This window comes from Puntigrus tetrazona, chromosome 25, assembly GCF_018831695.1.
Source record: "Puntigrus tetrazona isolate hp1 chromosome 25, ASM1883169v1, whole genome shotgun sequence".
Classification (NCBI taxonomy): Eukaryota; Metazoa; Chordata; class Actinopteri; order Cypriniformes; family Cyprinidae; genus Puntigrus; species Puntigrus tetrazona.
The window spans coordinates 338,771-356,681 of NC_056723.1; the positions used below are offsets into that span (position 1 = coordinate 338,771).

At 39.8% G+C, this 17,911-nt stretch overlaps 2 protein-coding genes across 3 annotated transcripts; one reads left to right on the forward strand and one right to left on the reverse strand.

Moving 5' to 3' along the window:
- Window positions 1–5,339: 5,339 nt before the first annotated feature.
- Window positions 5,340–12,985, reverse strand: LOC122331102 (ubiquitin carboxyl-terminal hydrolase 21-like). 2 transcript variants are annotated; one of them, XM_043228557.1, is made up of 12 exons: window positions 12,642–12,985; window positions 10,720–10,905; window positions 10,391–10,573; window positions 10,219–10,315; window positions 10,021–10,145; window positions 9,550–9,635; window positions 9,210–9,335; window positions 8,701–8,799; window positions 8,420–8,548; window positions 7,656–7,799; window positions 7,392–7,455; window positions 5,340–6,806 (listed from the first exon to the last, which is right to left on the reverse strand). In XM_043228557.1, exons 3-12 carry the CDS (start codon window positions 10,527–10,529, stop codon window positions 6,007–6,009), a joined length of 1,809 nt encoding a protein of 602 aa, XP_043084492.1. In that variant the 5' UTR covers window positions 10,530–10,573; window positions 10,720–10,905; window positions 12,642–12,985; the 3' UTR covers window positions 5,340–6,006. The 2 variants fall into 2 exon arrangements, with proteins under 2 accessions (XP_043084492.1, XP_043084491.1); XM_043228556.1 differs by lacking the exon at window positions 12,642–12,985 and adding an exon at window positions 12,312–12,449.
- On the forward strand, window positions 12,429–14,058 carry LOC122331103 (probable E3 ubiquitin-protein ligase ARI7). Its single transcript, XM_043228558.1, has 4 exons — window positions 12,429–12,553; window positions 12,992–13,095; window positions 13,176–13,325; window positions 13,457–14,058. The coding sequence occupies exons 1-4, from the start codon at window positions 12,481–12,483 to the stop codon at window positions 13,910–13,912; spliced, it is 783 nt and encodes a 260-aa protein (XP_043084493.1). The 5' UTR covers window positions 12,429–12,480; the 3' UTR covers window positions 13,913–14,058.
- Window positions 14,059–17,911: the final 3,853 nt, after the last annotated feature.

Here is a 17,911-nt window from a genome sequence, read left to right on the forward strand (position 1 = left end):
TAAGACTAATCTGAGAAGAGATACCTAAAGGAACCAAAGGACTTCAAGAAGAGAGTAAACCTCCCCCTCCTCACCTCTGCTCTTCCTGCTTCTCCTCCTTCTGCCCCAAAGACTTAAAGTTCATTAGGAATAAGGCATTATATGTCCTGTGTCTTATGAACCTATTGTTCTTCACTCTCATGTTTGGTCTCATTTGAAAGGTCTCGGTTGGTAAATTGGTCTCAGTTTCACAGTAATCACTTATTTTATGGAGAAGATGAAGAACTTGGTAGAACTGTGTTCCTCCTTTTGGGTCTCTGAACGTGTTCCAGCCAGGTGTGACCCTGGAGCACGGGAACCTAAACACCAAAAGGTTTAAACAACTACATTTGGTATCTCTTTGTCTGGTCTGAGTATATAAGGAAAGTGACAAAACACAACAAGGAGTGATTCTGTAGCCAGATCGGCCTGTAGTGTGGTGTGTGTCCTTATACCCCACACTATGTACTTTTTAAAGACCAGGTATACTGACCATTTAAGTTTGTTTTGTGTTATTTTTGTACTGCTGATCAGTTGTGCAATTATACCAATTTGGAAACTGTTCTTGCCTGGCAAAATAAATGTTAATCTTGGGTAACTTCTAATATTGTCTGAAATAACTTTTGTAGTAGGTTAGTGACTTCTGAGGTTTTCCTCATTGTTGGCGTGCTAGGGTGAGTCAGATCAACGATCGATGGATGGAGCCATCTTGAGATCTTGACTTCTGGCCAACAAACTGGCTTAGCATGCTATTACTTAGGGAACGCATAAAAAATGACTCTTTTTGAGTCTATCGAGGAGATGGCTGCATTAAGGTAAGCGATCTACGGTGTAGCCTCTGACTAAGACCTGGACTAGCCCAGATGTGTCGTGAGTCTGTTCTGGCCAAACAAGGTCTCTAAGCGACCCAGACTCCTAACGAACGATAAGTCGAAACTAGGAAATATTATAGTTAATTAATGATCCAAATTTAATCACAACTAGAGGGATCAGCAGTTACCTTTTAATAAATATAACTAAAATCAGGAAAGATTGGAGTCAGATAAAATTATGTGAAGAGTCAGAATTACAATTGGAAAAGCAAAAGATTAATACACTTTTAAAGAGACGCAAGGAAAAGGCTGAACGTGCATTGACCTTCGACCAGGGCCTCTGGATTGCGTTCTTCTTCATGAACGGGGCCCCTCACAGCCTGTTATGCTAAACAGGTAATTGTCGCTCAAGTTTGATAAGAGAAGCCCAGCATCCCTATCAATCAGAAGAGTTTTGCATTTAGAAGCATTTATCTTCTGGTTGACCTGATCAAAATTACCCTAGCATAACGAATCTTTACATGAACACGGGCCACGGCCCTTTTCCATTTTCTTATCAGTCCGCTGGAGACGTGACGTTGCATGAATACTACATTAAAAGCAGCGCAGCCTATGACAAGTATCGAGTGCACACGCTTCCCGGCATCTTAAAGGTACGTTTTCAAGATATTTGTGACTTTTGTTTTAAGCAACGATGTAAATGTGTTCATACAGTAGTACCAAAACGGTATTAGTCGTCTGTTATGTGATTTGCAAAAACCCTTTTCTCGCCACGCTTTCTTAACACGCAGGGATTTGGATTCAGCAAAGGATATGATCATGGAGTTGTGGATAAAAGTGCTTTTAGCTGTGTGTGCTCTTCAGCGGGCTCCTCGTGTTCTTTGCCAAGATGCTCTAAAGGTTAGTAGACCAGACCGGCGAGCATCGGACCGCCTGTAGCAGCTGCCATTCAGATTTTGGCTCAAAACATAATATTAATTTGCCATCTCTCTTAGTTTGGAGATCTGATTGCGATCGAGTCTCCGTCGGACGGGAAACCGCCTGTCCCCGGCTACATTCACTGGTCTATATACGTAAAGAAAGGAAAAGTGGAAGGGCTGCAAGATAAAGCAGATGATGAGGACATTTTCTATGTATATGGTAAACAGGATATCCTTTCAACTCGGTGATGCTTTAGATTACAGCCTGAAATGAACCACATCAATTTTTTTAGTAGGTATAAGGGAACGATATGTAACGTTTGGGGAACAAGGAGGTAATAACCTGTTAATAAAGCATTTTATTATGTAACTGAATTTATTCTGAAATGTTCGGTCTGTGTCTGACACACAGACCGAAATCTTCTTTCAGCTAAATGTTTGTGTAAGTAAAAGGAAACGGAGGTAATGATTCAGTATTTATACTGCTAGTAAATTAAAATAGATGACGCGGTATATTTCTACACACTTATTACAACATATATATATATTACATGACAGATTCAAGAAGTAAGCTGTAGTATATTATAGTACAATTTACTAATTTATAGTAAAGTTAAAAACCACCATAGTTGTTGTGTTCCAATGTTTATTTAAGAATACAGCATATGCTAATAATACTAGTGTTATAGTATTAATAACTAGTTTATTGGTGTGGGACGCCGGAGATGAATGGATGATGTATTGAGTTTCTGCTATGATTTTTTTAGACATTTCCATATGAATATTTACCCGAGTATTGCACGTGATCCTCAACAACTATAAGAGCCTTGATTTAAAGAATTAACACTGAGATCATATTGTTATATATTTATAGGTACATTGGTAAAACTGTTCTGTTTATTATTGGACTGCACTTCGGGGTCAGGATGCTTTTTTAGGAAAAGAAAAACATGCAGCAACACAGTTTTTTTTTCAGTTTATTGTACAAAAATTCAGCAAACAATTGAAATAAGACAAACAGAACAGAGCAGAAGCTTAATGTGACAAAAACAAAACATTGTTCAGTCAAAGTGCACAACAGAAAGCTAGATGACATGTAGATATAGCGTTATGACACACAACACATGTCTGAGCTTTTTTGATGTTCTGTGACGCTGCTGGAGATCTTCGTGTGTAAACAGACCTACAATAAAACGTCTAACATTTGTTCTTAGCTCCACTGGAAAAACACACTCCCTCGTTAGTTATTGAGTAATTAAAAGCTGTGTACAGGGTTAATAAAACATTTGTGGGCTGTACATTTAAACGGTGCTTTTTAACAAGAAGATACAGTCTACATCAGAACTGCTGTCCTTCAGTCGTTGAGTAGGTCTTAAATAACAATAACCGTAATGAGACGCTTCGTTTGGTTTTCAGTGCTCTGTACTGCTGGGTTGATGAACTAAAATAGTTTTTTACATAAAAACCATTTGCAAAAACGCAAAACGGCCAACATATCATTAAATATATTGTGTGCATGTGGGCTGTAATCTAAAGTCTTACCAAGACTTTTCTATGCTTGCGTTTGGAGCGAGGTTTTCCATGAAAGTTTCCTGACAGAACGAACGAATGCTTCTGTGTCCAGGTGACGATCCTAAACAGGCTCCGCTGTGTGTGTTCGACACGCTGAGCAAAGTCTCAAACAAATACGTGGTGAATAACTACCTGGACAAAGACCAAAGCGGAAAGGGACACGCTCCTCTGAATGAAAAGGAGATGATAAATGAAATCGCGGCGTTAAAAAAAAGCTGCGTGTGGTGGGACCCGATCACCAGGAACTGTGAACACGTGCTGGCTTACGTTCGCTACGGGAAGAAACAGCTTGGAGAGGTACTGATGGAGACAGAGACGTGCAGAAATACTGTAAGGTTTTATAAATTAACTTTTGCATGTTTCCTTCACGCAGTGCAAGCAAACACAAGCCTGAACACGTTCTTCACGGCCTTTTTCACTTCTACATCTTCAGCTTGAATGTGATTATAAAGCATATTAAAACTATAAAGCATTAAATGTAATCTGCTGTCTGTGGTCATTTACCGCCGTTAAGAGCTAGCGGTAAACACACTTCCTGTGTGAGGAGAGAAACGTAATAATATCCAACAATCAACGTTTATTTGAGCCAGAAGCTGCAGGTGACATACTACTTATTTCTTCTTGTTTGATTTACTTTTAGAGTCTAAATGTTAATAATCAAACACATGGAGTTTAAGATTGTCTTGGTTAGCTCTTCATTGGTTCAAGATCAGTTTCTCAAAACCACATACTCTTTAGTAGTAACTACATGCAAGCACTAAAAAGTGTGTTCTATGTAGTGTGAACGTAACCTGGTTCATCCTGTAATAGAGATAATCAAACACACTTCTTTGGTCACCGCCTGCTTTTCATCTTCTGTATAGTAGTGTGCACTTCCTTCTCTTCTTCTGTAAGGGTCTTTAGTTTCAGACGAGTCTCTCTTCCAGCAGGTCTTTTCTTTTCCCCACAGCTTTGAAGACAGCTCTCTGCTGATATCTCACTTCTAGATTTATAAATGGCTTTAGATCATTTGAGAGAAGTTGGTTGTGTGCATCATGTAATTTAGTAACATTTTATTTAATGTCTGCATCCCTAGGGCATAATAAAGTTGAACCTGAACCTGGAAGCAGAATAAAGACAACAGTTTTTGACACAAAATTCCACAAATTGAAAAAAAAAGTTCATTGCATTTAACGGTGCTTGCATTTTAATGCCTTGTATTTCCAGGGATTGCATTTTAGAGTTTGAGGATGAAGACATTTTAACCAATCTTGGAATGGTTCTGATTACAAGACCCTTCCTCGTTAAAACTCATGAAGGTAGTTAATGTGAAACGCATCGTTAATGTCACAGAATAGCATCATTCTGACTAGATAAAGACAAACAAAGCCCTGACCAGAAAGTTTGAAAAAGTTTGATATTTTCAGTCAGAAATAAGTTTACGAAGTTTTAAAAAGCCTAATGATAGATAGATAGATAGCAAGGACCTCAGAATGGTTGCTAGGGCATTCTAGGTGGTTGCTATGTGGTTGATACTGTACCTTGCATGGTTACTAGCATGTTTCTAGCATGATTAACATGTTATTGCCATGTTTTAGCATGATTATTATGTTACTAACATGTTCCTAAATGGTAACTATAAATACGGTTGGTTTTCTCCCACAGACGTCTTGTTTGGTGCTCGTCGATACGATGGGAAACGCCTTACATGCCCTTTAAAGTTGAGTCTGTTGTGTCACATCTGTTTGCGTGAGACTCAACAATAAGCTTTTTCTCTAAACGTTCACGTGGTTCATGTTTGAGTGCCATTAGTTCCTCAAAACCAGTTTGTTGAGCTTCACTGAGTAAAGTTTGAAAGCATGTGGAGTTTTTTTGTTTGTCACGTTGATGATTAGTCTTCCAGCTGCGGTATTTAATCAACACATATATAAGATCATTCATTTTTTGAAGACTTTTTGATGACAGACAACTGTTTTAATGTCAGATAAACAAACCAAAGCAAAGCAACACCAGGCTGTATATTCTACTTCATATATTTCACTTCCTACTGGCCAGAAAAATCTCTTTACTCAACATTGCCTCCGTTTGTGACTTTTAGCATATCTGTAGTGTTTTGTATTTGAAAGGAAACGTAATGAAATTAAATCGAATCATTCAGTGACGGGCCACAAGTCTTCTCTCAACTCCAGATTCATTTCTTCATTCATAAAGAGACTCAGTTCATTTACAAGAATAGACTTAAAACAGAGCAAGGACTGACGAGATGAGCTTTACAATCTTTGCCCCAGGTGTTTCTAGAAAACACGTCTCAGTTTCATTTTCTCCAATGAGACATTCTTCTGGAAAGTCACGTGATTCTCGAGATGCTCCCAGATCTTCTATACACCACTTTCTCATTGAATCATTGAAAAAGGAGCGACAAGAAACCAGTGACATCATCATTTTCTGAATACATCCTTTAGATTTTCTTACAGAACTCATCATTCGATCAAAAGATGCATCTCTCATACTAAATTACAGCTCCATTGCACATTTTGTCTTAATCCTGAATACATTTGAATGCTTAACGCTACACAAATACTAACAAAACGAAAACAAGTATTTTATTACAGGTAAAACCTTTTATTGAGTGTTTTGTGCAACGCAGGTGAACTATAAGGATTCAGTAACGTCGAGAAGTGTTTGAGGAAATGTCTTTGTGAAAATCATATCACACTAGATTGCTGCGAGTTATGATTTCTGCCTGAAGTAAACCTCACGGGGAGCAGGTAAGACACAACACAACTGACCAGAAGAACAAGAAGAAGACAAAGAAGAGAAACGAGAACAACGCCGCCAACCATCAGTAAGTGAGGCGGGCAGTAAAGAGCAAGAAGAACAAGGCCAAGACAAACAAGAAGAGATAAAGATGAGATGCTGATGGAATATTTCACGAGAGCTTTCCTAGAAGAGGTTTGACGTGCACTAGAAGGATTGTCCTTCGACTTCATTTCCAGCGTAGATTTCTTTTCCGTGTTTAGTGAGGCGTTCGATTCAGTCTCTGATTCAGCGTCGCTGTCTTTCAGGAGAACCGTGCCTGTTGTATTCTCTCCAGAGATGTTTGATGTGGGCTGATCGTGATCGCTGATCGTTATCGTGACGGCCTCCCTTTGGTTTTCTGGTACAGCTTCATCTCTCACGTCTGGTGAGGTGCCTGGTTCAGTTTCGGTGTTAAAACCGCGCTCTTCCCCTTCTTCAGAGTCGATATCTGAGTCGTTCTCATCGGATGAATGGTTTGATGTGGTTTGGCCGTGATGAGCATCGGTTCTTCTCTCTGCTTCAGTCTCGGACTCATCCAGAGGATCTAGTTTATCACTCACCGCAGGCCGAGAGTCGTCTTCACTTCTTATAAGAGTCTTTGCTCGTTTCTCTGGACTCTCCGTCTCACCGACCTCAGAGAAACTGTCCCTTTTACGCTTTGAGCGTCTCTTCTGGTGTTTAAACGTGTTTTTAGTGACGGAGGAGGCTGTGAAGTAAACACACGATATTTATTCTTTCTTTAGAAGATGATGGAAGTACAATCTCTGTGTAAAGAGACTATTTCAAGTTAAATTAGTGAAAGTTTAGCATGAGCAATATGGCCATCCTGTTTGTGAAAGTTAAAGGTCTGCCAAGTTTCAAAGATCAATGAAATGAAGACGTGATTCTGACTCATCTGTAATTCCAGCTTCACTTCCTGGTCGAAACCTTTCGTTTCTGTGTGTCGACATGTAGAGAAAGGACTATGTTCTGTGGATATGATTCTGGTTTGAACGGAGTATTAGTGTCTGCTTCACTTTTTATTGTGATGGATATATAGTCTTTTACTCGTTCTGTTAACCCTGACCGTCTACTAATACTCTGAGAATTAACTGACGTGTGTTTTCAGAGTCATTTATAGCTATAAGAAGGTATAAAGTGGAATATCGGGGGGTTTTTAGTTCTAATTGTAACTAATTTAAGTTTAGTATATTCGTTTCAGGATGATGCATGATAACGACATGTTAGGAATAATATAAGTAAGATGATGGTGATATAAGTGTGATTATAAACCGTTTCCATATAGACTCACATTTTTTGTACAACAGTAAGTAGGCTTCATCGCTGTATATGTCCGGATCACAGGTCAAATTCATCTGAAAAATAAGAGATAATACAGTAAAAAGAGAACCATTTATTTATAAATATAAATATTGTTTCACAATTCGATCACGCAGTTACATTACAGTGCAAACCACTATCAGATACTACTGATGAGTAAATATCTGGGAAATGGCAAGAATCTGTAGAGCCAAAATATCTAATAATAATAATAATAATAATAATAATAATGCACCTGAAGTCTCTTGACTTCGGAGTCATCAAACCGATGCCAGCCGTCCTGATCTTTGATGTCGGCATAGTAGTGTCCTCCGTCCAGAGAACCAGAATGATTGGCTATAGCATACAAATCATACGAGTGCTTCACGCCGCTGTCCTCCTGAAAACACAGAACAATAACAGCTTCTATTAATACTGAATGATCTGGTCGGGTCACTCGCTCATCATTCAGGGTGATACGATAACATTACAGTACTGCTAACATTTACTCTGTTTCTTGATCAGACATGGTGAAGGGAAAGAAGAAAAGAGGTTCTTCTTCATCTCTGAGACACATCTGAACTTCTGTGAGAACCAACAAAGTCTGTTTGATTGAGCTTCTGTTTCATTTACGTCAATAAAATCTGCTTTATCTGTTATCTTTATCCGTCTCATGAAGTAATTGCTCCAAAAGACTAGGATTAAACCTCTCGACTCATTAGAAGTTATTGTTCAACAATTGTTTTTGTTTTTTGAAGACTTTTAAAGTGGATTTGGAAGAACAAGGAGGAGAGTAAATGATTAGTTATTTTTATTTGGGGTGAAAGGTCTGTTACTCAATGGAGGTGAAGCTTTACGCTCAATAAATGTGACGTTTATTGTTTTCCTCAATTACATTTTTTGCAGCAAAATATTGAAGTTTCTTAAAACTATCTTACGTCCTACTGAAGACGGTCAGTCATGCAGGTAATTACGTCATTTTCTATTAAATGAGTTCACCGTAAAGCGAACTGAACGTACTTCCACCAGTAACTGAGGAGGGATTTGCACCGAGGAGTAATTCTTCACGCAGCGCATGGCGTCGAAATCAAACTCAAATCTCTCCAGATGCAGAACCAGAACTGAAGGCACTTCCTGCAAACTGGAGATCTGAAAGACATCACAGATTTATAAAAGAATGCCGTACAGAATAAACCAAGCACAGTCACGGTAAGACTTTTATTCAGGAGAACTTTACTTCTAAGTTTGTCACATTTAAAAAGAGGTTACCGTGTATATATTATTAATGAAGCTAAACTCACGATTTCTGTCTCCATCTTCTCTTCACAGTCTTTACAGTACACTAGCTGGTCTTCCCCGCACATGCTGATTGGTGCAAAATACGAATCAAAGCACGTTTGCTGAAATACAAAAGAAAAACTTATTAGGTTTTCCTGAAGGCATAAAAACGATCAAACATTATATAAACAAGCAATAAGTGAAAAAAATATTCCAGATTTAGAAGTAATTTAGCTGACTATTTTATGAAAGCTCATTCATTCTATGAAAAACAATGCATCGTTTCAGCTGTAAAACCATGCAACATGTTTTAATTTTACTCAAAGTTATCAATTTTTCTCAAATTCCTGTTCATTTCCATTGAGTGTCTCACTATAACACACACTTCCTAAAAGGTACGAGTGCAAATTAATGTAAGACGTGATCAATATATGCTAGAAGTACAGTTTAGACACACACTGAACCTGTAATATAATTTCATCTCATATTAATATGATCTCTACGGAGGGATTAGTTTCTTTTAGATGCTTACCATGTGTACAGCAGGCTCTGAATCCAAGGAAATTGATAAAATGAAAAAGGGTTTAACTTGCTTCAGAGAAACATGTTTGGCTGGATTTAAACAAATAGTGGTTTGAGCCATCACTCCCTGAAAGATCTATTAGATAGATGGATAGATAGATTGATGGATAGATAGATAGATAGATAGATAGATAGATAGATAGATAGATAGATAGATAGATAGATAGATAGATAGATATGGATTAGATGCATTAGCACATAGATCACATCAAACACATAGCATGCAGACGCAATGATAAATCTACGTATCTGATGAAGAACGTTTAGGTACTTGCAGGCGCTGAACACACCTTAGAAATTTCAGAAGAGCCGTCATTCTTCTGTATCTTCTGAAGTATCTTCTGAAGACATTTTGCAGCATCTTCCTGTTTATAAACTGAAGACATAACACGATGCCTGAATTATGCAATTGGGTGGAAAATGCTAAACGTGTTTTACAGTAAATGCATTTTACTGTAAAAAACAAACAAACATAAGACCTCAAAACTGGACACGCTGACCTCAAAACAGCAAATAACTGACAATGATGATAAAAAACCCTCACAAAGCCTTAACATGAAATCGTTTGTTCAGACGACTTTGTTTGACTAGTCAGGACAACATTAGGAGTAATTTTGGTCTTCACGTAGTTTAAATAAATAGCATTTGAGACTCAAAAGGTCTGGAAAAGTGCCGTCCCATTGAGAGAGTACATACTTTAAAGCGTTGTTGTTTTGGAAAGGTGTTAAGAAATCGTGTTTCACTTCGAATCTTAAACCTACCGTTGATTTCAAGCTCGTCTGTGATTTCTTCAGTAGTGGCAATGGTTTCCTTTCTAGGCTCCAAACGCTCAAATAACTGTGCGATGCAGTTAATAATGGTGGAACTGGAATTATTCGTGGCGTACCTGTAAAACACACTAGTTATATCCTTTTAATTCATGCGATGGAAGCAGCACTAGAGCAAAGAAAAAGTCGTACGGTTTCACAGCTTCTCTGAACTCCTCCGTCTTGAAGAGTATTTGGAGCACCGTGTTCAAGTAGCAGGTAGCTCCCTGATTCTCTAATCCGACGTATCCTTGATACACAGGCGTTCACGTTACAATCTAACAGAGCAATCGAACTCTAATAAGTGTTAGGAATAGATGCTTACTCATCACGGCCGGGGAGCGTTCGGTGATAGCTACAGAACACAAGTCCTCTTCTGTGTGTTTTTCAGGCCGAGTGTCTTGTGCGTTGGTTTGAAGAAGCGTCTCGTCTCGCTCCTTCGCCGGGGATGGCATCGCATGCATTTGCTTTTCCTTCGACTGTTGCAGGTTCTGCGCTACGAACCAAACTGTGGGGATGAAAAATTGTTTGAAATTTAGGCAACAAACATGACAAGCTGAGAGCTGTGAGGCTGTAACTGCTAAGTTCTGGTTCCTGAAGTATTAGTCGAGCGAAAAACCAGCTTACTGAGGACTGAGTGTTGAAGAAACTCACCGCAAGCTTTGAGTTTCAGACTGAATGTAACCGGTGGTCCGTACTTCTGTGATGAGCATGTTATCGTTTGATTGGTGTACCTATATTTTACTCTTTGGATCAGTACGCCACGACCCAAACTGTGTAATACTTTGGATACGGTGAGACATCCGTTGTTGGGTTTCCCAGGAGTGTATCCTCTGCAAACTAGAAAAGGTTAGAAGATTCATTTTTAAAGATTGAACAGCAGAGTCAACAAAAGAGTGAACAACAGAGTCCGGGCTTGTTTTATGTCATGAGCTTTTTCAAGATAAAATGTGCCTTGAATGAATGGAATTAATAAATTCTGTATTTCTAATGAGCTTTAGAGGTTAATTCAGTTCAATTCAGGCATGAAACACTTCAGCGCCGGTCCGAATCAAACACACCTGGAGCAGCTAGAAAAGCTCCTGAGGATTTTTCACATACACCACTAAAACGAAAACAGAATGCATTTTGGCCGTTCATTGACGTGTTAACAGGATATTTGGTGCAACAGAATTTCAAAGTGTAAGACTCTGAAAACAACTGGTTAAACTACAATAATGTGAATCTGTGAAAATAAACGTGCATCTATAGAAGCATGAATACAGCGGGCATTTTACAAGTACTTGTGAATTATTATGACAACGTTGTCATCTGTCTTTTTTTATAAACATCACCGAGGCTTTGAGCTGATGATGATAGCTGGAGAAGTCTTCTTCTGCTTGTTTTGCTTCTCCAGACGCCTCCAGCAGACCACCTTCTTCCACATCCTCCTTCATCTTAAAGTCTTTCAGACGTCATCGATGTTCTTGTGTCTACTCTACTATTCTCAAAAAAACCCTGAAACAGCTGCTCTTTCTCTGTCTTGGCGCTCATGAAGTTTACGAAAAGGACAGGGAACTTGACGAATACAACTTTAGTCAACATGCCAATAAAAGTTAGTTAAAGGCTTTCTTTAGACTCTTTCTTTAGGTTCTGAATCAATTACATTCCATTTAAATGCTCACCAAATGCAATTAATATTTAATACAGGGATATATTACAATCCAACGCAGTCTTACGACCAATGTGTACGTATTTTACGTGATTTGATTTAGGGACAGGTAGGTCTAGGGGCAGGTTAGGTGCACCTCATTCATACAAATTCATGCAAATCAGCAACACGTAAAATAAACACAATTTAGCAAAAATCACATGAAGTCGTACGAATTAGCTTCGTCGTCTGCATGTATCTAGATTTTCAACGGCAGAGCTCCTTATTCTAGTAATAAAGCCAACATTATACATCAGATCTTTTTAAAAGTAATGAGTTCCTTAAACCTTCATCAGTTTTGAACTTTGCTCCTGTAATGATGCCCTTACTGTATCCTTAAGTCTAGCACAAGATTTTACGAAGCATTTCTACCTAGATGAGTCTTTATAAGTCAAGAACACGCTCTGTACAAATGAATAATAATAATAACTACATGCAAGAACAAGAAAAAGATAAAAAACAGTTTGAGAGCTCTTCAGTTTCTGTTGCTACACAATGACTTTATGACTCGAATATCATACACATAGAAAATAACAGATAAAGAGCAGTTCCGTACCAAGAGCCTGGAGACCTTCAGCAGACGACAGATGCATAAACAAGGCTTTGCTGTTAAAAGAAAGGGAAAAAGCCTTCGACCCTTAAAGAGATAAAAACCAGTTTCGCTTTGATCTGAGGCGTCACGTGACGCAGGAACTCGACGCGGAATCAAACAGACGTCGTTTAAAATGTCTAAAGACTTGAAAAAATTCACTCCCTTCGACAAAGGCATCAGGTTGGTGTCAAGACCGAGCGACATCGGTGAGTTTCATACATCTATATGCTTTATTATGAGGCGTGCGCGTGTCTTCTGCTTCAGAGACTTAAGAAATAATAATGTTAATAAAACCTTAGTATGAAGACGACGTGGGGTTTGGTCGTGGAGGTCTGGATGACTTCATGCAGACGAGTTAAAGGCGCTGAACATATCGGCATCAAACGATTCGATGGCGTCACGAGTTTACTACAGTAACCTTAAACCGGTTTAGATCGGGTTTTCAGTACATTCAGAGTTCAGCAATCACGGTTTTTACGCTGTTCTCCTTGATTTTGCACCGCATGTAAATCGGTTTTGATGAAAAGTGAAAGTGAAACTTAAGACTAGCATGCTTTTATACATCATGCATTTCAGAAATATTGATTTCATTGTCATGTTCGTGTCCTTCCGGTCATTTTTTCAGAGTTTTCTGTGTTTTCCAGATGAGTTTGATGATGACCCGGGGGTTTTAAGGGCTCAGCTGTCTTGTGGTCATGTGATAGATCCAGAAACGCTGACGGACTGCTGCAGAGCTCAGCTCAACGATGTTCGTGAACTCCTCTATAAAGCAGCGTCCTTGTCCTGGAGACCCGAAGACTAACCGTGATCTCTGGCGTGTGTTTTCAGGGGCGGACTGAATTCAGGTGTCCGCTGTGCGGGGAAACCTGGCCGTACGACGAAGTGAGAAAGCTGGCGAAACTCACTCTCGAAGAGCAGCTGAGTTTCGAGGAGAAGCTCGGGACGAACACGGCCAAGAAGATCGTGGACTTCAAGGATGTACCTGCTTTTCTCGCTTTGATCTTGTGAGGTTTTTAATAGTGCACGGATGATCATGTGCGACGGTTTTCTGAGGTTGTGCATCTCTGTCTCGTGTGTGTGTGTGTGTGTGTGTGTGTGTGTGTGTGCAGTGTCCTGGTTGCGGCGCCTTCATCGAAAGGTCAGATGGATCTAACCTGTGCGTGGAGTGCTCGGTCTGCACAGCCACGACCGGACGAGTCTTTGAGTTCTGCTGGATGTGTGAGAGGCCGTGGAGAGGCCCTCGACCCAGAGCTGATCAGTGCGGGAACGCTGGATGCAGAGGAGCTGACCGGGAGCTGCTCGGACGCTGCCCCGAGGTCGCGCTGCTGTCGGTGGTACACAAGGGCACCGATACTCCCGTGCGGTGTCCGGCGATCCGCGCGTGTCCCTTCTGCGGCGTGCTGATAGAACACAACAAGGGCTGCAAGATAATGTCGTGTAGTGAATGCAAGCAGGGGTTTTGCTTTGCTTGTTTAAGATCTGCCCGGGACTGCCTGAAAACATCCACACACTTCATCGCGTGCTCCGCTCCGGTCGCGCCCAGGCAAAACAATTCTGTGCCCTAAGAAGACCGACATCAACCTCCACTTCTCCTGAATAACAGTAGAAAGGAATGTATATAGGATATTTGTGTGTTTGCTAATTTTTATTATAGCTGAAGTTACTGTAAAGGTTAACAGATGTTGATAAATAAACAGAAATTGTAATGAGAGTCTTTGTTTGTGGCTGAGTGTGTGTGTGTGTGTGTGTGTGTGTGTGTGTGTGTGTGTGTGTGTGTGTGTGTGTGTGTGTGTGTGTGTGTGTGTGTGTGTGTGTGTGTGTGTGTGTGAGTGTGTGTGTGTGTGTGTGTGTGTGTGTGTGTGTGAGTGTGTGTGTGTGTGTGTGTGAGAGTGTGTGTGTGTGTGTGTGTGTGTGTGTGTGTGAGAGTGTGTGTGTGTGTGTGTGTGTGTGTGTGTGTGTGTGTGTGTGTGTGTGTGTGAGTGTGTGTGTGTGTGTGTGTGTGTGTGTGTGTGTGTGTGTGTGTGTGTGTGTGTGTGTGTGTGTGTGTGTGTGTGTGTGTGTGTGTGTGTGTGTGTGTGTGTGTGTGTGTGTGTGTGTGTGTGTGTGTGTGTGTGTGTGTGTGTGTGTGTGTGTGTGTGTGTGTGAGTGTGTGTGTGTGTGTGTGTGTGTGTGTGTGTGTGTGTGTGTGTGTGTGTGTGTGTGTGTGTGTGTGTGTGTGTGTGAGAGTGTGTGTGTGTGTGTGTGTGTGTGTGAGTGTGTGTGTGTGAGTGTGTGTGTGTGTGTGTGTGTGTGTGTGTGTGTGTGTGTGTGTGTGTGTGTGTGTGTGTTGTGTGTACTCACTGCTCCTAATATGTTTGTTCAGTAAATGTTTAAATGGATTAAATGCAATGGAAACATTCTGAGTGTTGATCTGTTGAATACATGTCTTTTGTTCATTTTAATAAAAGTAAATTAAACGCAATCAGATATATATATATATATATATATATATATATATATATATATTAGTTTGGTTTTTATTTGATATTATCTAATTATCCACAAATACATAGTGTATATATTTAAAGCCTGGAAAATGTTCAAACGTTCTGCCTAAAACACTTTTCTATAAAGTTAATCGACAAAGACTCATCTTTGAAATGCGCCGATGCCTTTTATTAAAAAGATAATGATAAAACAGGGCAAATGGCTTTCTCTTATAACATGTTTTGATTTGTTTCTTGAGCGAAGGCTGGAGTGAACGCCCTCGCAGCTCGCTGTTAGAAGCGAAAGAGAAAGCGTTTGATGAAGGATATATTTTCCTGTTTGTTCTCACGGTGTTTCAGTCAAACAGCAGCAGAATGGCCTTTCAGGTCCGAGTCAGGGTCAACAAGAACGAGTATAAACTACTGTCCGTGGCGTCAGGGAGCGAGGAATTCGAGCAGCTCACCATCAGAGAGCTGAAGGAGAAAGCTCTGAGTCTGTTCCCCGGAGTAGACGGTAGGTAGAGGAACTCTCACAGGAGCAGGGAGGAACGTCTAGAGGAGATATCTCTGTAATCGTCTGCTTTTCTGTCAGATCCGGACAGACTGAGGGTGATCTTCGGTCAGAATGATCTGGAAGACGGTCAGACCTTTAAGTCGTGTGACATTGAGCACCTGTCTGCTCTGATCATCGTGCTCCAGATGCCCGGAGGAGGTACTGCTCCTTATACACCTTACTGTGAAGAGAAAGTGCATTCTGTAATCATTTATTCACCTTTCAGTGTGTCTTTTTGCTTTTTTCCTATCCAGAGAAAAACATTTTGTATGTTTCATAGACAAAAGAAAGTCACATATTTGAACTCTCATGCATATTATACTAATGCATATCTATCTATTTATCTATATCTATCTATATATATATATATATATATATATATATATATATATATATATATATATATATATATCTATATATATAATCTGAAAGATGGTCTCTTTACAGAATGTAAGCATTTGGATGGCATAATAACAGATGTTTATGGCACTCCCTTTGCTCTCCAAAGAAAATGGGTCAGAATATAACCCTTAGCTTTAATAAGGACTTTGTAACATATTACAGCTTTATGATGATGACTTGAAAATGATGCATGATGCAAAAAAAATAATTCTGCTTCAATACGGCTCTGAATAAGAAGACGTGATCCTCGTCATGTTTGGTCTAAATCCTGAGATGTTTACATACATGTATAGATGGTGTGTTTATTGTTATCGTCTGCATTATTGTCTCTTTTAGATTCCTGTAAAGAAAAAAGAAGAGTTCTCAAGAGCAGAAAGGTCAAGGAGGTCGTATGAAGATGCTGGTGTAGATGTTTTATAACCTCAATCTGAACTCAATCACTGTTTCTCTGAGAGCAGTGTTATAAAAGTCTCAGGATTATAATCGATGGACGGGTTTTATTAAAGGATGTTGAAATCAAGTACACCACGAATGTTCATGAAATCTGAAGTGAAGATGTTTGGGCTGGGAACTAAACGTTAGAGCTATGTATTTTTGCCTTGTATATGTGTAATGTATGATATCTTTACTTCCCATAAATAAAAGTGGATCAAGGAAACTGGCGGCTGCCATCTTAACTGTGGCAATATTTCAATAAAATGATCTTTCCTCACAGGCTCTTATCGATCCATAATTTCCAACTGATGGTTATTTCGGGGCTGTTAAGATAAGCCCTTGCTGATTGGTTTACGATGTTTTAACGTTACATTATAATAGTCATATGTGACATCGCTTAAATCCCTTTTAATCGTAAGCTTCTCTTTGGATCCTCACTAAAATCTCTTAGGTTATTTACATTTACATTTACATTTAGTCATTTTGCAGACGCTTTTATCCAAAGCGACGTATTTCTGTGTCTCTTCTGAACTGAACTCCTCGTGAAGACGGGTCACCGCTTCTTTAAGAAGATGAGGTTCCTGCTGGAAGAAAAGTTCATCAGATCAAGAAAGAGACGGGGAATGAAGCCAATAAAGCAAGCGTGGTTCAGGTGATGAGATCCAGCACATGAAGAGAATACACTGATATTATATGGAAGTTACAAAGTGTACTTAGAATAATAAACATTTGACTGAAATTAATGACTTGAAATAAAAGAACTTTTCAACAGAAGTGACAACACACACACACACACACGGACACACACACAGACACACACACACAGACACACACACACACACACACACACAGACACACACACACACAGACACACACACACACACACACACACACACACACACACACACACACACACACACACACACACACACACACACACACACACACACACACACACACACACACACACACACACACACAGACACACACACACACACACACACACACACACACACACACACACACACACACACACACACACACACACACACACACACACACACACACACACACACACACACACACACACACACACACACACACACACACACACACACACACACACACACACACACACACACACACACACACACACACACACACACACACACACACACACACACACACACACACACACACACACACACACACACACACAGACACACACACACACTGCATGTACAATGAAGTGATCTTTCAGATATTATTTTTACATTCACTCTAAATCATAAACATCTTAAAGACATCTTATCTACAGGTGTATCCCAGATGAGCAGACACTAAGTAATACGTCTTGCAGACATCTCAAAAACACACACACACACACACACACACACACTATCTGACACAGCTGTGTTTAAAACTGAACAGGAAGTTAAGTGCTGGGCGTCCGGTCAGAGGAGAACTGGCCCCAACTGAGTCTGGTTTCTCCCAAGGTTTTTTTTTTGTCTATTCTGTATGGATGGGGTTCTGGTTCCTCTGTCTTCTTTGTTGGGGACACTTAACTTCTAGAGATTATCAGTGAATTGATTCCAGAGACCGTCTCTTCATTTAATAACAAACTGTTCTCTCTCTTCATTATACATCCCTGTCAGTGTATTCTTCTACTTTATTCTGTTCAGTGCTTTGATAAAAACCTGTGTTGATAA